The 22,898-nt window shown below is 53.4% G+C and overlaps 2 protein-coding genes across 2 annotated transcripts; one reads left to right on the forward strand and one right to left on the reverse strand.

Moving 5' to 3' along the window:
- Positions 1 to 6,509: 6,509 nt before the first annotated feature.
- LOC104049227 (cytosolic 5'-nucleotidase 1A) lies at positions 6,510 to 13,964 on the reverse strand. Its single transcript, XM_009509869.2, has 7 exons — positions 13,822 to 13,964; positions 12,020 to 12,078; positions 11,131 to 11,298; positions 10,621 to 10,750; positions 9,990 to 10,112; positions 8,738 to 8,916; positions 6,510 to 8,182 (listed from the first exon to the last, which is right to left on the reverse strand). The coding sequence occupies exons 2-7, from the start codon at positions 12,062 to 12,064 to the stop codon at positions 7,880 to 7,882; spliced, it is 948 nt and encodes a 315-aa protein (XP_009508164.2). The 5' UTR covers positions 12,065 to 12,078; positions 13,822 to 13,964; the 3' UTR covers positions 6,510 to 7,879.
- A 2,059-nt stretch (positions 13,965 to 16,023) lies between these two features.
- SYT8 (synaptotagmin 8) lies at positions 16,024 to 21,097 on the forward strand. Its single transcript, XM_064453330.1, has 9 exons — positions 16,024 to 16,151; positions 17,837 to 17,971; positions 18,335 to 18,492; positions 18,637 to 18,732; positions 18,965 to 19,132; positions 19,349 to 19,516; positions 19,718 to 19,835; positions 20,262 to 20,395; positions 20,484 to 21,097. Exons 2-9 carry the CDS (start codon positions 17,854 to 17,856, stop codon positions 20,715 to 20,717), a joined length of 1,194 nt encoding a protein of 397 aa, XP_064309400.1. The 5' UTR covers positions 16,024 to 16,151; positions 17,837 to 17,853; the 3' UTR covers positions 20,718 to 21,097.
- The last annotated feature ends 1,801 nt before the right edge of the window (positions 21,098 to 22,898 follow it).

Here is a 22,898-nt window from a genome sequence, read left to right on the forward strand (position 1 = left end):
GGATGTGGCACCCACCAGGATGAGGTTTTCCAGAGCAATGGCTGGAGGCATTGGCTGAGCCTGCTGGGTCCCGTTATTTCAGCCAGCCCCCGCTTCCCTCCTGCCCTACAGGCACGTGGTCAAGGCGAGTGCCACTGACCCTGAGTCAGCAAAACCTGGCACCCTCCCAGCCCCAAGGCACTGTGTGACTCAGCAAAACCCTGCACAGCTCTTTTTGGGCAAGGGGCCAAGGCATGGCAGGTCCCCAGTACCTGTAGCCCAACCCTGGAGGCATCACTGTTGCCGTGGGCTCCAGCTTGGGGGTATCCCCCTGTCCCCCTGGGTACCAGCAACCCCAGCGCTGAGTGTCTCCAGGTGGGAGTGGGTCAGACACGAAGTAACCCAACCAAGGTGCCACCCAAGCAAACCCACCCTCTCCAAGGGCCCTAAACCCCCTTGCAAATGTGCTTTGCAGACAAAAGGGCTAGTCCTGACGCCAGGCCTGGGGCTCCTCTACACCCTTTCAGGCTTTCCCAGAGCCCACAGTGGAGCCGGCAAGGTACCAGCACTCCTCCCTCCTCTTTGAAGTGGTTGGGAAACCGGAGCCAGCCGGGCAACGTGCACCTGGCCTCCAGGCTGGGCACCTACGGCAGCTCCCCCACGAGTGTTTCCAGTCCAGCCAGTCTCTCCCAGCACCCCATGGCTATAGAGCTGGCTCTGGTGTGCAGGGATGGGCTGGTGAGGACATCATGCCATGCTAGCTCTGTACCATCATGCACTGCAGTGCACAGTCTTTCAGGAGGGTCAATCAGTCTGGACCTAGCCTGTGTCTGTTTTTTTAATTCCAATGGATTAAGGGCAATCTTTGCTGTAAATAAAGCTGTTATGAACGAGCCTTTGCTTGGGCTTTGTGGTAGCAGGGCTCATGTCTGCATCCAGTGCTGCTCTCGTACCAGTGTGAGAGTGTCACTGCTTTTAGATGTGCTTCTTTAAGCAACTTATGTGTCCATTGCACCAGTGAGCCCAGACACTTCCCAATGATTTATTGGGAAAAAGAGAGGATGGGGCTGTGTCAGGGAATGTTACGGTACTGATCCTATCCTGGGTCGTTGCAGGATGGGAAGGGACCAGGAGGCTTATCCCCAGAATGTTTAATTTGTTTCCAGGCCTTGGCACTGGTGGTTTTGGAGCTGACACTGCCGTGCCTGCATGCTGAGGGACTGGTGGCCCCAGCAAGGAGCCAGGATCTCTGCATTCAGGCTCCCTCAGCATCTCTGTGAGATGTTTGCCCTGATGCTAAGGCCTTGAGGGCGCAGTGGGGATGTTTAACCAGGAGCTGGGAGCACGTCTGGGTATCTATAAGCTGGGACTGTGAGAGTTGCACTGTGTTAACTTCAAAAGATAGACTGGCATGAGCCCGGGTTTGGGGGTTTTTACACATTTTTTCCTGTTTGCAGAGCAAGACCCACAGTGCTGCAGCTGAGGCATCTGGAGCAGGCAGAGATGCGCAAGAGACAGCTGAGGGACTCGTTCCTCCTTGCTCCTATTTTCAGCACGGTGGATGAACCCCTTCCCTTGCTGGCTTGTCTCCCTGGCCCCGCACATCCCCCCTGGCTCCAGGGGGTGAGCTGGAGCATGGTGCCTGGCAGCAGCTGCCGTGGGCGTGAGGTAACACGCCCCTGGGAGCGGGTGTGCTTTCACAACCTTGATCCCTGCTGGAGAGGATTCCCAAAGGGGGGGACGAATGACTCAGCTCTGGCAGCTCCCGTGGGGAGGTACACCCCATCCCCATCCCAGGGAGACTGGGGTCCCCTCTGTGGGTTGCGACAGGATGTGCCACCTGCCCTTTCCTATGTGGATGGGGACCTGACACCACATAGTTTCAAACACCATATTTTCGGGGGGGGGCGGGTCTTGCAACTTCCCCGCCTGCAGTCTGGCAGCACTAGCAGGAATGATATGGCAGCCTCTTTCTCCTTTCGTTTGGCTGTCCATTTGTCTTCGCCCTTTCCTTCACTCTTTTTTAAAAATGTATTTATCACAGCAGTAGCCAATGCCCTGAACTACAATGGCCTAAAGGGCAAGGAAATCTTCAGTTCAGAAAGACTGATTATTTTTTGGCTAAGAGGTGTTAAATGCAAAGCTGTGGGTGGGATTTCTAGAGGGTGAATGTCTTCTTCATATTCAGAAAAATGCTTTTGGGATCTTGCAGCTCATTGCTAAAGGAAAAACGAAAACTATTCCTTGGTCTGAGCTAAGCACAGTCTACATGTGCACAAGCCCAGGCAGGTCTGGCTGCAAACACCCTGACTCTGACTCAAGGTCCCAGTGCCGGTGTGAAGCTGCAGGATGCCGCTAATCAGTGTAGCCTGATTTACCAGCCTCAAGCCCCCGAGCGAAGTGGTGGTAACATTTTCCCAGCATGGTGCCAGGACCTCACCCACTCTCAATGCCATTTCCTAAACTGACATAGAGTTTGCAAGGCAAGGGTGCATTTTCCAGTGGCACTTGCACATCCCAGATTATACCCTTTTTCTGGGTGACACCTGCAAAAGCAAGCCTGAAGGTGCTTTAGTAGCAGCTCCAGCTGATGGGAAATCCAGGAGCATGGAAGGGGTTTCGTGGAGCACAGCAGAGGGACTCATCTAGGCCCTGGCCACCATGTCCCAGTGCTTCGGGTGGTGGGGGAGATGTCCTGGTCATCGCAGGCAGTGGCAATCCCTGGTCTGTCAGTGCTGACTGGCTGGGGCTGGTTTGGAGGCAGAGCTGGCTGGCAGCCTGCTTAAACATTTTTTGGCTGCCAGCATGGGCTGCAGTGACCTTGGGGAGATGCTAAGTGGAGTTGCAAAAGGCTTAGGATGGGTGGTAATTATTCCCTTGGTGCCTCTCACACTGCAAACCCTGATCCTCATGGTGGGTGAGGGTGGCTTGCTGGCGGCCAGATGTTACGGCTGGGTGTCATGATGGGCAGGAGCCCTGAGCATGGCTCCGTCCCCATCGGGGCTGTCTGCAGCAGCCTTTGAGCATGGGGGTACAGCCCAGTGGACCTTCTCTGTCATATTCTGCTCTTCCAGCCTTTCCCCTAGCTACTTAAAAAAAAAAAAGAAGGCTTTATGCTTATGGTCTTCAAGCCTGTGAGCTGCCCTGGTGTCTTCACTAGGGCTTACTTGTATGCCACCGTGCCTTGCTGGGCTGCTGCCAAACTCAGCATCATGCGCCCCCGTGTCCCACGCTCTCCATGGCCCTGCCCAAATCCCCACCACCCCCGTGCCACCTGCCCATGCCTGATCCTGCTTGGCATCGGACATCCTTCCACATCCCCCAGCCCATCCTCCCCCGCACTGGGGACACGCCCAGCACCTGTCTCGGGGAGGAGGGGGCCTGCCTCACCCCATCTGTGAGCCCTGTCTGCTCCTCGGGCAGGGATCTCGTGGTGTTTGCCTCACCTGAGTTATTTTGCAGCAGGCTGAAATTGCTGGGGATGGGCAACAACAACCACGGCAGGCAATGGCAGCAGGTACCGTGACCGGCAGCTGACGGGATGGGGTGGTAAGTGGCAATGATGGCATAGATCCACTGACTCCCACGCCAGGATGTGAATGGGAGCACCGGGATCCAACTCACCTCATCGCCTGCCTTGAGCAATCCCTGCTGTGGTCCCTGGGGCCTCACAAGCCTGGCTTGGGGCGGAGGGTATTGGCTTACAGGTGGGATCTCCATGCATAATGCAGATATGTGCCTCCAGCCTCATCCAAGCATGCCATCCATCTCATTTTCTTGGCCAGCCCTAGATGTCGTTTAATTATTTCCTTTAATTTCCATTTGAAGTTGCCTCAAGAAGATCATCATTTATGCAATTACATCTCCATGTGACAAACCACAAAAGCAATTGAGCCTTCTGGTCCTGGGAGGAGTGTGGGCTTGGAAAGACGAGGGTCGATACCCCATGGTGACCTAAGGATCGGTTTAAAATGGCAATGTGTTTCCTTGGAGTGGGAGCAACAACTTGGCTCCTTTTTGGGGAATCAATCCTGACCTCCTGGGGCAGGTGCTGCTGTGTGAATATGCCCATAAAGGCTCTTAATTCCCACCTATTTACTGTCACCTTTCTGCTAAGTCCCACCTTCACTTGCGATCACAGCCAGCATTTTCCAGCGTGCCTGTCTGGGGTTAAGATCTTGAACTCATGTTTAAGCACCTTGGCAAACACAGTCTGTGGCTTTGCACACACTCTCTAAGCTTCTGCATGCAAAACACCCTGTTAATAATTATTTGCAGCATGGGACTTGGCATCTCAGCCTCTCTGACTGCAAACCCCTGAGTGTTTTGCAAGGAGCTCTGCCACCAGGGTGGTTTAGGGTTAGGTCAAAAATGTGAAGATGCTTGCCCTGTGCTCACGGACAAAGGTTCTTGTAGGTTGTGGGTGGAGGGAGGTGCAGGAGCATCCCTGGCAGACACCACAGCTGTGACCAGGTCTTGCAGCCTCTGTCATCCTTTCCTGCTGCAGCCAGGAGACAATAAAACTGAATGGCTCAGACATTGCCAATGCAGATGCCTGTTAGCAGCTAAACACCTGCCAATCTTCCCCCCGCCCCCACAGCACCACCTTTTCATAAAAAATTCCTTTCTCTGTCACAGTGCTAGGTTGGTTTTTTAGTGTTGCCACCCTAAATTTACTGGTGAAGTGAGTGGAGGATTAAGGGAACACTCCCGGACAAAGATCTCCTGCAAACTCTGTGGGGCCAGTTGGCTGCAGCCTGTGATCCCTGGGGTCACGCGCTACCTCTGAAACAAGCACCACTTGTTCAGCACCACTGATGGGGCTGGGCTCAGTGGAGGAGGCAGCCGGCCTGCCTATGCCTGAGTGGAGCAGGGGCATCGCCTTCTTCCCTCCCTGCACTGGGAGGGTGTCATGGGGGTGTCCCAAGCAATGGCAGGTCAGTGCCGGGGGGGGACAACCCTGACACTGGGCAGCTTCGGCTCAGATGATGCGGGGTTGCTGAAAAGCAATGGCCAGAATCAAGTGCACATCCGCAGAGTTCCCTTTGCACCCATTTGCACCCCTTCATTTCTTTTCCTGGAGTGGAAAGGTGTGAAACCCAGCAGGGCTCAAAGGGAGCCTGTCCCTGTGGGTGGCATGGTGGTGTGACCTGCTCCTCCATTGTTCTGGCCCCAAAAACCTGAGATGGGTATGAGAGAAGCATCCCACAAACAGCTGCAGCAACTAAACTGCCTTTGGGCTGTAACAGCACCAGGAGACCCTAGGGCACCAGCAACCCCTTGAAGGAGGGACATTAAAATGCCTCAGAAAGCCGAGACCTGAGGAACATCCCAAGCATTACTGAACTTATTACAGATGCCTCTAAGACAGAAACAACAAGTTTGCCCTTGCAGCAGGGGGGGAAGCTGCAGCAGTCCTTGCCAGAGGGTGCTCTGTCTTTAGAGCAGGACAATAAAGGGCAGTTTTGATGCTACACCTTTGAACCATGCCCTGAGGCAGCTGCACTTGGCCCCATATGATGCAATCCCTTAAACCCTGAGCTTCCTTCCTTTTTTCCCATTTTGGACATGTTTCGCCCTGTCATCCCCCACTGTGCTGACAGTGCTGGAGGAAGGCACATGGCTCCTTCCCCCTGCCTCAGCAGCTTGCATCCTGCAAAAGCTCACGTGGTTCTGTCCCCACCACCTTTGACTCAGCTAATTCCCCCTCGGCCAAGGCATTGACTGAGCTCCTTCCAGCAAAGGCAATGGGTTGGAGCAGCAGAGGATGTCTGGGACCACCACCACTGCCACCACTGCCAGGTCCATGTCTCCACCACCAGCTGCCACTAAAGCAGCCAGATGTACATGGTGAGCGGGGCTGGAGATGGATGCTTAGATCCCTGCACCAAGCACAGTGGTATCTGACCTGCACAAAAGTGGGACGAACATCTGTACCTACTCACCAGGCATGTTTTGAGCATCCTGTAATTAATGTTTGCTCAGAGATTGAGGCTGATGGATGCTTAGCGTTATTAGCGAATGATGAGTAGCTGATGTTGTAGATGTTGCCATCCTGAGACATCTTATTTCAGCATCTGGACTGAGCAAAAGGGCCAGGGGGCCAGACTGCCAGTGCTAAAAAAATGCTGGGCTTTGCATTTCTAGAGGTAGCTTCCTACCAAAGCCCTGCACATGGGCATGCATACCCTGCCCTGGCAATGCCGAGGTTGGACTCATATGGCGGCCACGGTGGCAGGGACAGGACCTGTGCCAGTGGCATGGCGGGGCCAAGCAGCTCCCCTTGCTAGGGCGAGATGTGCAGAGCCCCCAAGTCCAGGGTAGTGAGTGGGGGGAGTGGGCTTGGGAACACAGATGCAAGAAGATGTTCAGGGGCCTAATCCAAACACCACTGAAGGCTTCTTGTGTATTTAATGCCTCTTGAAGTACACGTGTAAGACTGGATAAAAGAACTGATTGTCCTTAAAGGAGCACTGAGTTATCCCAACTCTCCTCCCACACTGCTGAACGTGGTTGTGAGGGACAAGTGCTCACAGGGGGTTGCTTGTTATTTATTTAGTGCGGGGAAGAAAGCATTGGTGAGAGTGACGCTTGTAAATCATTAAAAAAAAAATTACTTTCTGATTATGCTGGGATAAAAAAACCTAAGCCACCTCCTCTGTTCATAATATCGCTGCCACCCAGCAGGCACTGCCCTGAGCAGCCAGTTTGTATTTTCTTACATGGTGGTCTGGGGAGCTCCCAGGAATTTGGGGTGCAGTACAGCAGCTTCTAGTGACAACCGCTCACATCCAGTCCTGGGGAAAGAAACCTGCAAATGAATCTTGAGGGGCTGTTGCTCCCCAGGAAAATGAGGAGCAGAGTCCAAATTGCTGAAGGAGAGGTATCCCTGCACAGGGTGTGGCTTGGTGCCAAGCAGGGTCCTGAGCACACCCAGAAACCCTGTCTGTGCCAAGCAGCTGCACCTGGGCCCCCCCACTCATGCCCTCTGCCCATGGCCCTAGAGACCCATTTAAGCTCAGGCCTGGGCACCCTGTCCCATCCTGGTCAATTGTATGCAGCCCTGGCCCCTGCATGGCTTGTGCTGTAGCCAGCCTATCTCCAGCGCCCTCTCCTGGAGTGACACCAGAGCTACATGGCAGCTCTGCCTCCTGGATAGACCTCGGACCTGGCTTGTAATCTTGTCCCTTGCCTGGGTGACCTGGCACTCTGTAAGCAGTCTGCATGCTTAAGGAAAGGTGACTTGTGGTCACCTCTCTTCTATATAGGACCACAACTTGGGCTTTCTTTTGTCAACCTGGTCACCCATTTCTAAAAACTTTGTAGGTCCTTTATAGCTTTGAAGTCTTTCTCCCTCTGCTGAGTTTGGCTGGAGCTGCCTGAAGGACTTGCTAACACATCAGCCTCCCCAGGAAATGAATCTTAGTGTGTCTGGTGAGGCAGGGTCTTGAGGGCTCCCTTTAGGCAGAGGTCCTGGGTGTAAATCTGGAGGCTGTCTGAACATAGCCAAAGTTAGCATCTTTAGTGCTTGGTTTCATCCTTCATTTAGCTCGTGTGTGGGATAATAGCTTCATTTATTTCTTTGTAGAAGAAAAAAGTCTCTGGCTCCTACAGGGCAGGTAGGTGATAGTCTTCAGCATCACAGCAAGGGTGTCCTTCTTTCCTGGAGCAGTTGCATCTTCTGGCTCTATCCTAAGACCTAAAGGACATCATATCAGGAGCAGAAGTGAACATCAAGTCTTGCTTTATAGTCCGTGCTCTCATGCAATTCTTTTGCCTGCTTTCCCTGAGGTTTGCTTGTTGCAGGTTAGGAAATCCTTCCCTTTCCACCAGAAGGTTTGCCATCAACTGGCCCAGTTCCCTGTGCTGTGGGGAGGGAGGACTGCTGGCCTGCAGCCCATCAGCAGCAGGAAGGGACCCAGGCAGAGGGTACGCCCACATCTTGAGCCCCCTGGATGTTATGAAGGCCATCGTCAAAGAAAATGTGGGGTTGGATCTGGGCGAGGATGGGGCCCTTGGGAGCCCCGCCCATGAAGAAAGCCTCGTCAATGGCCAGACCCCACTCACGGAGCGTCTTGATGGCCCGGATGCCCATGTCCTGGCCACTGCGGGCAGTCACCAGGTAGGTGCGGATGGGGGATTTTTCCTGGCTGAACTTCTTGCGGATCTTCCCAAGGTGCACAGCAAAAGCCTTCAGGGGACCCTGGAAGCACAGCAATATACTTTAGAGTGGGTGGGAAATAAGGAGACTTCTACTCTGCCTGTACAAACTACTTGTTCCTCTTCCAGGGTCTCTCAGGGCTCTGCAGAGCACAGGGATGCCTGTGGGGTGCAGGACTGGGCAGTGCTGGGACTGCTGCTGTGCACCGGGGCGCTTGGGTGGAAGGGGAACATTGTGGTGCTCATCCTAATCCCAAAGTGGCCAGGAAGGTACATCCCAGCAAACGGTGCCTCTGGGTCTGAGTCTTTGCAGGGACTTGCACAGCAAGAGGTCCCAGCCTGTGAAAGTTGAAGTGGAGGTAAGCACAACCCTGGATATTTAGGAGCTGATGCTCGCTTATAGGAGACATTGGGCCAGATCCATCTCCAGTGGGACTCCAGATCAGGCCCACACCAGGGACCAAGTGGTGGGCACAAAGGGAACCTGTAAGGATTTGTGCTTTCTTTTTGGCTACTCATGGCAAAGCCCTAGCTGGAGAGATTCTCATAGTGGGTGCAGAGCCTGTGGATGCCCATCAAAGTGGGATGGCTTGCTCACCTCTCCCATGGGTACGGCCTCCATTGCCTGCTCATACTGCACAGCCCCCTCCAGGCCCTGCTCCTGGAAGACCCGGTCCGTCTCGTTGGAGAAGAGCACGGCATCCCCATCAAACACCACGCGGAGTGGGGTGCTGGGGGCCTGCACCTCCTGCTGGAAGACAAGTGCTGCCGAGACCCCTGTGACACAGAGCAAGGTGGGGCTCAGGAGGGACACCCCCTCCTGGGGGCAGCTCATGCGTGGCCAGCTCCTCCCCGTGTGTCTGCTACATCCCTGTCCCACACCACAAATGTCAGGGTCTACAAGCCAGGGGACTTTCTGTGGGGGTCAGCTCAGCCTTTCTAGGGCTGTGTTATCCCTGCGATGAGGATGGCTGAGAAAGCACTGCTGACAAGAGACTGATGTCTGGAGAGATACTTAGTCTGCTAAGAGATGATGGGTGGTTGTGTAGGCATGAGCGGGCCTCCTCCTGGTGCTTTCTTGCTCTGCCAAGCCTGGCTTTAATGCCCAGATTTAGCACTCTGTGCTGTGAGTAATAGGGACTGGCACCTCCACTTGATTGGGGTAATTGGCTTAATTACATGCCTCTTCTTACAGGCTGCTCCGTGCCTGCCCTCATCTGTGGACTGAGGCCCCAGATAAGAGACACTTGTCAGAGCAATGATGCTCTTTAAGGAGGCTCAAGGAATGTACTGTGCAGCAAAGGAAAGCCCAGGTTGCAGATGGCTTTGCTCCTGACCTTGAAGGACCTTGGCCAGCTGATGTGCTCATACCCAAGCAAATTAATAAGGAGGCGATTAACCCCATTAGAGCTGCAGGGGAGATTGCACTCCCTCTGATCCAGGTCAAGCATGTGCTTACATCTATCAATGAGCACAAGGTAACTCTGCAGGTACCAAGAAAGCAAATTTCTATAGCATCCTCACAAAGCCCTGGGAATCGCTGATGCACTCACTGATCCAGGGAACAGCAACAGGCAGCATCTTTGGTTAGAAAGGCTTAAGTGTCAGGCAGGGAACGACCACCCCATGGCAGAGCTATGGCCAGAATTTTGCATAAAGCACTTAGTGACTTGTGGAGGCATCTGAGAAACCCTGGTGTGTTTGCAGGCTGCTGGTGGGGACTATACTAGTAATTAACGTGCCATTCACACCCTTGCCCCTGTGAAAGCATCAGCTCTGGCATTGCCTCTTGGTACTGGGCTGCTCGGGTGTCAGGAGTTTGGGGACGTGGTATAGAGGGGAGAACTCACCTCTCCGGAGGGCATTGCAGACATCTATCCTGTCAGCCGAGAGGAAGAGCTTGACCCCGTGGGACTTCAGGTACTGTGTAGAGTCCTCGTCACTGACAAAGCAGAACTTGGAGATCTCCAGGCCTTTGGGTCAGGGGATGTGAGCAAAGTCTGTTAAGGGGTAACATCCTTCTTGCATGCCCCCCTCCCAGGGTCCTGATGTGCTTTGCTGCAGAGCTCAGGGTAATTAATTTCCCAGTGCTGTGTGGGGAACCTGCCCCTGTTCTTGCTGCATCTTCTTGCCCTGTTGCTCCTACAAAACTGCAGAATGCAGTTAAATATTCCCTTCATCCCTCCCTTAAATGATCCTTCCTGACAGCACTCTGGGATTTAGGTTTTTTAAGAACTCTGTTTTATTAGTAGCTGCCTGAGGATGCCCAGGCTGTGCAAAATGCTGCCAGACCCCCTGATGCAAAGGATGTGGCCAAAGGGAGCCAGGATCTGCCTAGGCAAGCTGCATGGGGCTGGCAGGAATTGGGCTTGTTTCCAAAATAACCCCTTCCCCTTGTGTCCCCTGCTCCACTGTGGTGCCTTATCTGCTTCGCAGCCTCCCGGGAGAAGCAGACACCCGCAGGGATGGGGTCCCCCTTACCATAGTGCTTGGCGCTGTTGATGATGCGCACACTGCTCTCTGGGCTGTTGTTGGAGAGCACCAGGATGTCAAAGAGGTCCTTCTCTGCTGGGTTGCTCTCCAGGATCTTCTCATTCACATGCTGCACTGCCTGTGAGGAGAAGATGAGGGTCTTCTAAAGTGACATGACTGTGACGGTTTTGCTGCATCTCTTTCACTGTTAAGGTTAGTGGATTGTGCTGCATTCGTCAGCAAGCCTAGCATGTTATGGAGAGCCAGACGGAGCGACCATCCTGCAAAAGCTGTTGACAGGGGGGCAGGGAGCAGGATACCCCACCAGAGCAGGGGTGGACAAGTGGGACTGGTGAGGAGCACAGGTCTCGATGCCCTGTAATGAGACTAAGAGGCCAGGACAGGCATATCTGCACTCTGATGGGAGTTAAGACCTAAAGCTGGGAAAGTTGGGAAAGCTGACCTTTCACCCCATCCTGTGAGTGTCCGTATGTGCCCAGGGCCAGGCATGGGGCTCACCTGGATAAAGGCGAAGGCCGTGCCAGGTGGCAGGGGCTTGTCTTGGTTGGCCTGCTGGTACCTTGTGTACTCCTCCTTGCCTTTCTCCAGGTAAAGCTTGTGCTCCTCCTCCAGGTTGAAGATGGCTCTGGTGGTCACCGCAATGACCAGTGCCTCACTGGGGTCTTTCTGCAGGACAGGGAGGGAAAAAGGGGCGAGGGGACAGCAAAGAAGGAGCCTTGGGGGGTGGGGTGAGCAGGAGGACACAGGGCTCCACTGACCAGGCTGGTGGGGTTGAGTGTTGGAGGCATCACTCGTATGTTATGGTTTCTGATGCCAGAGGGTCTTTGGAGAAGAGGTACTAAGCCCTATCTTCATCTTCAGGCCACCAAGGATGGGGCAGGCACTTGTGAAACACTAACCTGTCTGGTAAGTGCCATATGCTCTGGGGACAGCTTACATCAGAGGGGATTGCTTCATAATTCTTGTATTTGTCGCCACAGCACAGCCATGGTTGTCTGTGCTGAGCTAGGCACTTCTGTGTTTCTCTGCACATACTGGTGGCTTTACCTTTCATTTGTGTCTGTTCTGGAGAGTCTAATAAAGTCTATATATATGTACAGAAGCTGCTGCTTTCTTACTGGCTGCTCCAAAATTTAAGTGTGAGCAAATGCTCCTGTCCATGCAATTGGAGGTTTAGTCATGCAACCTCTTCTCATGTGGAAATCACACAGACCTCACTGGGACCAGGTGCCCAGAAGCCCTGGGACAGGCCACTTCTGCTGAAACCTAGGCACAGGCAATTCAGGCCACTACAGCTCCCAGCTGTGGTGTGTCCTCTCCTGCGGTGGCATTTCAAAACTTGCTTTAGAAATACAGGATGTGTGTTTTGTAATGAACAACCTTTTACCTGTTTCACATCGGTGTTTATGATGGTGCTTTCAGGCTCTGCCATCTTCAACTTTCAGCCTCAAAGAGAAAATATACAATTAAATTGATGCATTATAATATAGCCAATCTAGAGAGGGGGAAGAGTGGAAAAGAAAGGGGACATCCTACCTACCAGGCAGAGCAGCCCAAATGAACCTGCTCCTGCTCTGCTGTGAGAAAGCCTAGTCTAATAGTTCCAATTAAATATGATGAAGTGGCTTTTCAATCACAGATCACTGCTTCTCCCCCGCACCCGCCAGAAGCTCTAGGGGGAACTGCTGAAGGTCGTCGTGAAGCTCTTCCCAGCAAAATAAGTTAGTTTTTATGTACCTTAACTAGGGTTTGGAGATTGGAGCTAAAAAGCCAAAATACGTCAGATCTTATGGATAGGCTTCTAGTTTGCATCCTTATTGCCTTTCTTGCTACCTTTTTTTGTTCGAATGGAGAATTTGTATCCACAAATAAGCAAGTTCACTGTGTGAGCAGCTCATCTGCAGCTGCAAAAGGCCTGAGTAAGTAGAGACATGTGGTGAGGGCTTGGGTGCAGGACAGGATCCTGCTGATGGGGCTGGTCTACCCCTCCACAGCCCTCTGAGCCAGCCAGCTCCTACACTAAAGGTCTCTATGCAGGCTGTGCTAAACCAGGTCTGGCAGATGAAAGTCATGAGGGGTTACATGGTCTGCCTATGCCTAGCAACTGAATAAGAAATCACATTTATTTTTGCACACCAAAGTCCTGTGGTTTCTGTAACCACCATGCTGTATACTTCATCTCTATGTACTAGTCAGTGTTAGAAGTGGACTTTTAGGATTCAGCCTGTGGGATGGGCACTGTTCCCGTTCCCACTGAGGGGCACTCCACAGGAGTTGTTTCCACCCAGCAGCTCCAACAAGTACACTGTGGGGTTTCTTTGGAGAGCAGAGGCAGCAATGATGTCTCTGCACAGTTGTGCTGGGAATGGCAGGGGGGTTAAAACCTTATTTACTAGTTCATGTGCTACCTGATTACTGGGTTTGGGGTGTGTGCAAGCGTTGACGAAAGCCAGCACACAGTGTAAAGGGGAAGTCAGGGTCTCCAGGGAAACCCTTCTTTTGCCCCAGTTTTCTTTAATTCATTTTTATGATTCAGGGGCTGTGCAAAGTGTTGTCTGGACTGATAGGAAATGCACTTGGCTGATGCCAGCCCCAAAAGCCAGAGCCTTGCCATGGGGGTTCAATGTGTGCATGTACACTCCTCAACTGCTCCCCCAGCCAGGAGGTGGCTGGAAAACCAGGAGATGCTGAGCATCCTTCTGCTTCTTCTACCCAAACCCATGCTGGGAAGGGGCATCTTCCCACAGAACAGGGCAGAGGGTGGCAACCACCAGCCCTTGTCTGCTGAGCAGGGAGAAGCTTTCCTCTGACCAAATTTCAGCCAAGCACTTTTCTAAAAGTGAAAATGAAATGAGAGGAGGCAACAGAGCTGACCAGACCTTCCTGGAGGGAGAACGCCGCCTAATCTCTGCTCTGTACTTCCAAGTGCTGCAAACCAAGCCTGACTTCTTTCCATCTACCTGCCTCTAGTAACTGCGGTATTACTTACATACAGATATATGTATATGCACATGCACGCATCTCTCCTGTGAGCACCCCGCCATGCACGCAACACCAGACATGCAGAAAAGCATTTCAGGCAGATGCTTGCTGGTCCGTGCAGCTCATCCTACAGCTGCGTAGCATAGAGCAGCTATTACCCCACTGTACACAGCCAGGATTTTGCTAGAGAGAAAAGCCCAAACTCACCGCGAGTGCTGCCTCTGCTCCCTGGTGCAGTGTGTCCAGCAGCAGCACCCAAACTCTGTCCAAGATGCTGCTGTTTATGTTTCCCTCTCCCCGTGCTGGCAGGAAGCAGGCAGGAGCCGGGCAGCTCCACTCCCTGGCGTGCTGGGATTTGTAGGCAGGCCGGTGCGTTGGCATCGTGCCCAGGCCAGACTGCATTTCCCAGCAAGCGCTGCACAGGGCAGCTCATGGTCGTCCAGGCTGGCATCAGCCATGGCCATGCTCTGGGGAAGGGGCTCAGCCCTGGTCCTGCTTTTCAGGCTCTCCAGGAGCTTGTGCTCAGTTGCCACTCACTGCCCACAAGCGCTGCAGTTTCTGTAGCCAGGGTATTTATAGAATGCTTCCAGACCTCTCATTTTCTAGCCCTTGAATATATAATGGCTGTGTTTTTGACTGAATATATAGGGGTACCTGTTCAAGAGCTGCATGCAGCTTATGCAGGCAGATGCAGGGAGCTGGGCCAGGGACAAAGGCTGGTGCAGAGTGTGGCAGGGTGCAGTGGGGCTCACCACAGTTGCGATTTTACTGTAATGTTTTTGAGTTCCTTTTCCCTTCTTTTCTGAAAGCTGCCTCTTGCACACTGACCTGAACAGGGGTGATTTTTGGTCTGGGATCTTGCTTTTCCAGGTGGGCTGTGTGGCACCCAGCCCTGTGATGCTCATGTTGCCAGGGTATTTCAACACTCCTTTTCTGCTCAAGAGTGAGATTTGGCAGGGAGGGTGGGGGCGTGGGGCTGACACAGAGGAGCGGCTGCTGTCCTGCCGCTTTTCCCTTGCCCAGCCGGGGCATGTCCCTGCCCTGCTGCTGGAAGACGGCCCAGAGCAGCAGCCTTCCCAGCCTGGTCCCTCCAAAGGAGACCAAACTCATCTGTGTTAAGGCCAAGCAGCCATTCCCCTGTGTAGCACCAGGTTATCACCAGCATCACCAAATCTTCTCCCAAAGCATGGGCTGCAACTGGGGTCCTAGGTAGCTTGGTTTCACCGAGATGCTTGCCTCTAGCAAGCCTCTCAGAAAGGCTACTGATGCACTTAGCTTTTCACATGCATATGCAAACCCCCTTTCCCTGACTGATTTTATTGGGCATGTTCTCTTTTGCCCCGTCCCACTTATGCATTTCTCCTGTGCATCCTCCGGGACAGCCAGTTTAGAACAAAAATATGTTTTCCATCTGTGTTTCCCCCTCAAGAGGTTTGCTGCAGCATTGTTCCCACAGCATCTCCTGCTCCTGGAGATGATGCTTCTCTGAGCAGCAGGAGTGCAGGGCACTTGCAAGCATGGCCGTTTCTGGTGGCCGAGGGGCAGCCCTGGCACCTTTCCCATGGCCAGGTGCCCTGTGTGACAACACCTTGGTGGCCATGTGAAAATCTGGTAGGACCAGTGGCCGGGCAGAGCTGGCATGGGTCTGGTTTCTGGTGGCCTCTCCCACCATGTCTGCATCAGCCATCAGACGCTGGTACTATCACTCCCTGCTTCCTGCACCGCCCCAAATTTCTGCAAACTTGACAAAACAAGGCAGGTTTTGGGCTGACTTTGCTGAATTGGCAGCAAGGGAGGAAGTGTGCAAGCATAAATTTAATGCAACAGGGATGCCGGTGAAATTGCTCCTGGCTGTGTGCCTGGTGCTGCTCTGTTGGAGCTGGGGGATGGAGCCACCCAAGTATACCCAGTATATCCAGTATCCCCCCGCTCCATCTGTCCTCCCTGCCACATTGGAGTGAAGCATCCTTGTTTATCCCCACTGCTGCACACATTTCCCAGGCATTCACATAGTGCATTAAACCTCTGTGTGCCCCTGTGGGCCAACAAGCTGGGCTCCCCAAGTGCAGACCTTACCCGGGATGGATACAGCCGTGCACCCATCCCCGTGCAAGCGTCCGTCCCCTTGTGCGAAGTGTCTGAAGCTACTCAGTCCAGTATCGCTACAGGGATAACATGAAGAACAGAATTTGCTGGGGCACAGAGCTGGGCAGTGATGCCCACCAGCTTCTCACAGGCAGATTTTGCTTCCTGGTCCAGCAGGGAGTTCCCTGCTGGCTTTTCACCTGCGTGAGCACAGCTTTGGTCAGCAGCAAGGTGGGGCTGACTGAGCTGCTGGGGCCGCCTCGTTCCTGCACTGGCAAAGCAGATTTTCCTGTTTCGGTTGTGCTGTGCAGCCACCATCCCTGCTGCACCCTCGGCTCCACACCTGGCAGGGTCCCATCTCACCCCGCAGCGTGCCCCTGCCATGTGTGGCAGCTGAGCCTGGAGCCCACGCAGGGAAAAAAGGAGACTGAGACTGGGAAGGAGACGTGTTGGTAAGTCTGATTTTGGGAGTCCAGTCAGCACAGGGTGGGAGTGAGAAGCAGGGCTCCCGCGGCCCCTTTTCCAGGAGTAGGGATGCTTGATGCTCCCTGCAGAGCCCACCAAGTCTGCACTGCCTCTCCCATACTGCAGCTGGGCTGTCCCCACTGTCACCAAAACAGCGGCTCAGATCACCCCCCAGGGCTGGAATGGGCTTTTTTTTTTTTGAACCAGGGCCAATATCAGACTAATGTGACAAAGCCCATGGGGGTCTGGCAGGGAAAAAGTGCTGAGACACCCAATTCTGTGCTGGGTGGGTGCCTGCTCACCCATGCTGTTGTGTCCACCCACCGCCACAGCCTGAAGCCGCAGTCTGGTGCCTCCTAAATATCACAGGCACGTTGCTGGCCACAAATTTCCGCCTGTGGGGACAGGAGAATCTGATCATTTAAGCTGCTGGTGGCGAGGCTGCGAGCAAAGCTCAGGTGTCCAATGGCAGAGTTGTTCCAGGTGACTCTGGGTAAGTCACTTAACCTGCACCTCATTGCCCCAGTGATGATGCCACAGGGATGATGGCAATTCCCATGTCCCGTCAGCCCTATGCCTGCACACAGCAAAGCACACTGTTGGAAGAATTAAAGGCTCTTGCTGCCTTCACGGGCTCAGCACAGGGAAGCGCAGAGGTGGCTTCTCCTCAGAAGGATAACCATGCAAGGACCCCTGACCCTGTAGGATGGGAAGAATGTGGGCAGAGCACAGGCAGAGCAAGGCAGCGTTGGCTGCTTGAGCAGGGACCTGCTTGGATGCAGGGCAGGCAGCTGGGGCAGCCAAGGCAAACAGGCACATACCTGCCAGTCTTGCTCATGGCACCAGGACCAGGTGCCACCAGCACCGTGATGGATGCAGACCCACTTGCAGCACAGCCCACATCTTGGCACACCTCTTCTGCTGCCACTCCTCACCTAAAAGGAGGCAAGAAGGAAGTTTTGGCTACAGGGAAGTGTTCATGCTAGAATAAGAGCCTTGCTATGGCAAAACCAGTAGTGAAAAACTATTCAGCTTTAAATTTGAAACCTTCCCTTAAGCTGCGTCAGCGTTGCCATGTGCACGGTCAGGCTTATGCAAAGTTTCTGAGCCAGTGTGACCCCAGCCTGGTGGCACCACTGCCACCTGCAATGCAGGCACCAGGCACCAGCCCTACTGCAAGCCAAGGAGCAAGCCCTCCTGCTCCTCAGCCCTGTGAGAGGGGGGAAAACAGCCGGAAAAGGGTGTTAGCTAACGGTGGGGCTTGCCTGGGGCTGAACAAACCCTTCAGCTCATGCAGCCTGGCCAGGGAGTAGCCAGCAAAAAAGAGCTCTTGGGGTTTTTTATTTCTACAGCCAGGCGATTCCTCTTCTCAAAAACAAAGTAAAACTCCCTAATACATCCTCCCTGCTCCTTCCCCTTTTTGAAGGCAGGCTTGCAAGTATATAAATAAGAAGGCTGTAGGTGAGGGGCCAGCTGGCGCAGAGCCCAGCTCTGCCTGTGGCTCCCTCCTGATCTATTTTGCACCTCATTGCCAAAGTGGCCAAGCCCTAAATGCTTACACTGGGCTCTATGTTTTAATTGTGTTTGCTTTCGTTAGAACCCTGGGCCACCAGCAGCACATGTTGTACTGGAAAGGAAACCCCGACACTGTTATTTTTGCTTGCATCCCCAGGTCATCCTGGCTTAGCAATGGCAGTGGCAGCCAGAAAAGGCAGGGTGACGGACTCCCTGCTTGCCAGTAGCCCTGTGGCCATCATCACCACAGCTGAGCCAGGACTCCTGGGCAGCTGGCTTAGCCGGATCCCACGTGAGTATGGTTGCACTTACCCTGATCTATCAGGCAGCATTATCCTGGGAGGGCTCCTGGACTTTGAGGCTGTGTATCCACTTCTCCCTCCCTCCAAATCCCTTTTTTCAGCAAGGTCCATCAGGGTAGGGATGCTGCAGAGTGGTACTGTGCTGCTCAAGGAGTGTAGAACATTGCTACCCATTTGGGGAATGGTCTCCAGCTGTGGCCTCCCTGCATTGGGCCTGTCTAGGATTATAGGGGCAATTTTGAAAGTACAACTCCTTAATGCTGAAGCACCAGGAAGGGGTTTAAATGCACTCTTCACATTTTCGCTTGAGTTTAACTCCTCTGTCCATCTCCACTCCCTGAACATCACACCAGTACCCAAATGGGTGCTCATTGCTGTGGCTGTGGCAGTGGCAGTTCTCCTCCTCCTCTTCCTCATCTGCATCGTCAGGTGCTGCTGTTGCAAGAAGAAGCCCAAGAAGAAGGAAAGAGTCAGCTTGCACGCCGTCAGTGGCTCCAGCACAGCCTGCCTTGTGCGTCCTGCTTTCCCCTCTTCCCCCCTCCCTCTTTCCTGGAGGTTTGTTGCCATGCTGCCCGGTCCTGGGGGTGGTAGAAGCACGGCATGGCCAGGGACATGGCTGAGCATGTCCTGAGGGTAGTGCTGCTCTTTGCTGCAGGTCCAGCCTGAGATTGAAGACCTGGAGCAGGGCGTGGAGCAGAAGGCGCAAGGAAAGCTGCAGTACTCCCTGGAGTACAACTTCCGTGCGCAGGAGGTGGGGATGCTTGTGGCCACGGCATGGCAGGGAAAAGGCTTTGTTGCATGGTCCCTCTTTGTTGCCCACCAAGATGGGCCATACCCTCTTGCACCTCTCTCCGCCTGCAGCCTTGCTGGCTCCACTTGGTGTGGAGGTGTCCTCCTGCTGCACTTGCTTGCTTCCCACTGAGATGCCAGTCATCTGCCCCATCCTCCTCCACCTGGTGACCTTGTGCATTGCTCCTTTTAAGCTGAAAGTCGGTGTGAAGCAGGCAGCTGAGCTGAAGGCCATGGACAGTGGAGGCACATCTGACCCGTATGTGATCATCTACCTAACGTCTGATATGAAGAAGAAGTACGAGACCAAAGTTTACCGCAAGACCCTGAACCCTGTCTTCAATGAGAGCTTCATTTTCCAGGTAGGAAACTACAGCTGATGACAGTTTTATGGTCCCATCAGGAGTGTTGCATGGGCACTGCTCCCTGGGCATAAACCTCTCCAGGCAGGGACATGCCTTTGCAATGGGGTGGGGAAGCGTCAGAGGGAAAGACCTGTTATTGCATCTGCCTCCCCATTCCATGGGGCAGGGCTGCCACCAAGGAGTGAATCCAGGTTTTAGGGTCCTCCCCTGCAGGTACCCCAGGCAGAGGTGCCTGAATCTACACTGGTGATGAAGGTCTATGACTTCAATCGCTTCACCAAGCATGACATCATTGGCGAGGTCCGGCTGCCCCTGGCCAGTGTCAGCCTGCAGCATGTCATCGAGCAGTGGAGTGACCTGGTGGCGGCCAGTAAAGTGGAGGTTGGTCCTCGTGGCTGGGAAACTCTGCCGGGAGGAACGCATTGTTGCTTTTGCTTTGCTTGGCACCACCCCAAGAAGCAGCCCCTTGGGGGCAAGCATGAAGATGGGGGAGACCTGAGAAACTTTGGTCCAGCCTGGTGCTCTAGCCCCAGGTGAGCCAGCTCCTCTGCCCAGTGTTCATCACTGGCATCTCTCCATCAGGAAGAGCAGCTGGGTGAGATCTGCTTCTCGCTGCGCTACGTCCCTAGCACTGGCAAACTAACAGTGCTCATCCTGGAAGCCAAGAAGCTGAAGCGGATGGACTCCCATGGGCTCTCAGGTCAGCAGGGACTGCTCATGCTCAGGTCTCCCTACCCTTGCTCAGGCCTTAATGATGGCACCCAGAGATGCAAAGCCTTGAAAGCTCTCTGTGTAGAGACCTGCTTCCCTCTCCCAGCACCGTACCCAGGCCTTGGCCAGCTCCCAGCCTTCCCCAGCAAAAATATTCCATCTTTGGGTGAAGCTGGAGGTATTTTCCAGGAGAAAATGTCATGGCTGGATAGCATGGGGAGCTCATGGCAGGAGGAAGCAGGGGGAGGTGAGCTGTGGGGTGGCTGGCAAGGGGAAGAGGGGTGGATGCTCACCACAAGAAGTGATAAGTGGGATGCCATGCTCTGCTTGGGATTGGCCCAGGGAAGCTGTTTCATGGCTGAGCTCCTCAGTCAAAAATTGTCACTTGTGTCAGCCGTGTCCTCTCTCTCCTCAGATCCTTTTGTCAAGGTGCATCTCATCCTGAACAGGAAGAAATGGAAGAAGAAAAAGACAAGTGTGAAAAAAAACACCTTAAGCCCTTACTTCAATGAGGTGTTTGTTTTTGAGGTGCCTTTCAGTCAGATCCAGGTGGGCTTCACTGCAGCACCCAGGGCTGAGCAGGTCCCCACTGCAGCAAGCCCACTCCCACTGACCCTCTTTCTTGTGTCCCCCCCAGAACGTGGAAGTTGTCATCTCTGTCTGGGATCATGATAAAGTAACCAAGAACGAGCCCATCGGCAAACTCTTCCTGGGATGCCGGGCCACGGGCAACCAGCTGCGGCACTGGTCTGACATGCTCTCCAACCCACGCCGGCCCCTCACCCAGTGGCACAGCCTGCAGCCCCCAGATGTGGTTGACAAAGCCCTGGGGCTGAATTCCCACCTCAAGCTGTCCCTGTCCCCCAGATAGTGGGGGGTTTCCTCCTCCACACAGAGGGCAGGACAGAGGGCTTGCGGAGGGATGAGGAGCTTCTGCTCAGCGGCGTCTAGATGTGTTCATCCCAGCTCAATGTCTGCAAAGAGAGGACTGGGGGCTCCTTTTGGCCAAGAGATGAGCTGCCTGCTGGTGCAGCTCATGCCCTGTGTAATGTCTGGAGTGGAGCAGCTCGGCACCCCAGGGCAAGGCTGGACACAGAGCAGAGGATGCTAGAAGGGACAGTGTGGGTGCAGGAGCCAGCTCATCCCAGCCGCTCTTGGGCTGGGGGGACAAATACACGGAGCTTCAAGGTCATGCAAAAACACTGAGTCCATTGATATTTTAAAAGAGGGGATTAACATGCCAGCAGCATGGGGTGGGAAGTTTCTTTGGTTGTGAATAACTCGTCAAGAGGCAAGTTCTTGGGAAGGCTTTATGCGTCTTGGGAAGGCTTTTAAACAAGACCAAGATCTTGAAGCACCCTAAGAGGCTCTCGAGGAGAGAAAGAGGACAGGCTGGTAGGGATGGTGTTTGAGATACAGGACTAGCTCTTCAGTGCTTCTGTGTCCTCGCTAGAAGCTAAATGAGACAGCAAGATCAGCCACTAGTTGTCCACAGGGCTTCACTCTTAGCCCATTCTGAGCCCATGCTGACTTGTGCACCCCAAGATGTGACTCAGGGTATGGGACTCACCAGCAACCATCCCCATGGACCATGCAGATGAAGATGTACAGTCAGCTCTATCCACCCCGCATGGTCCTACAGTGCTAGTGCAGAAAGGTTTGCACCCCCAGCACCTGGAGGTGCTGCCAGGGTGAAGGGGCTGAGGATCTCACTTACATGCCATGATCACAACACCCTGAAGAAGGCTGGGTTGCGACACTCATGTCACTTCTGGGCAGGTTTCATGTAATCTGGGAGGTTTTTGTGGCCACATGTCCTGCCCTGCCTTGCTTCATGTGGCTTTGGGGTGGGAGCTATGTAAGTAAAGATCCCTCCTAGAAGGATGAGGGCATTGAAGAGGTGCCACCATCCCTACCTGTCCTTGGGTATGCTGTATTTGGGGTAGCTCAAAAGCACCTCCTCTGAGCCATCTGCAGGAGGAAGCTCATTGCATTGGGCTGGAGGAAGGAATCACCCTTGCTCTGAAATACCTCTAACACAAAGCAGCCATAACACACAGAAGATTTAGACTCATCTAATGAAATTTTGGCCCAAAAGACAACAGCAATTTGCACTGTGGGGAGCAGTGGGCACAATGCTAATAGCTGTTACCTGGGTTCTGGAGGGGAGAGAGCCTGTGCATTAATGACGAGCCATTAATATTGAAAAGCAGTTAATTTGCAATTACCCAGAGCTCCATGGAGTGACCATCCAAGAGTTAAACAAACCTGCTGAAGCTGAGGAAGATTATGAAAACTCTCAATAGAGATTAATGACCTAAGCTTAACCATAAAAAGCTGCTGCGTCTGCTTCTTGATAAATATTCTCCAGGCTTCGCTGTAGTTTGAGGAGGGAAGAAATGACAGGGTGGTTTTGAGATGGCTGTAATAAGTGGAGTGTGGCTTCTGCTGGGGAAACAGCATCTGCTGGCAGCCGCTAATGAGATGGAGGAGAAAATCAGTCACCTGAGAAAGACTTGTAAAGGGATGCTTTAAAGCATCATCTTTCAGTCTCAGCCTTGAATCAGGTTGAAACAGGCTGTGCAGAAGAGAACATCTCTGAATTGGGTTTGGGATCCCAAATCTGTTGTGAGGTTGGTTTTTGGTGATGCTGTGTGGTGATTTAGGGCCATGCAGGACCCAGAAGGGTTTTGGAGGTGCTTGGAACAAACATTTCTTTTGTGCATATGTGTTTGCATGCTTCCTTTTTCCAGGGCCCTTTTTTTAAGTTGTGGCCTTGAGGTTCACTGCTTAATTTATGGGGCTGGGCACAAAAGCATGTGCATATTAGTCCCAAAATGGACACAGCTGAAGAAAGCGTGGGGACATCCCTTCACTTGAGAAAGGTTACCCCCAATACAAGCACCCACCACTCATCCCTCCAGCTTTGGTGTTGCTCAGAGTCCAGATCACTGGCACCTGGCTGGGCCAGCTCCAGGCAGCCTGGGCTGATCCTTGGTGCTGTAAAACGCAGCAAACTAATTTGTTTGCTCAAGAGGGAGAGGAGAGTGGG

This window comes from Phalacrocorax carbo, chromosome 5, assembly GCF_963921805.1.
Source record: "Phalacrocorax carbo chromosome 5, bPhaCar2.1, whole genome shotgun sequence".
Classification (NCBI taxonomy): domain Eukaryota; kingdom Metazoa; phylum Chordata; class Aves; order Suliformes; family Phalacrocoracidae; genus Phalacrocorax; species Phalacrocorax carbo.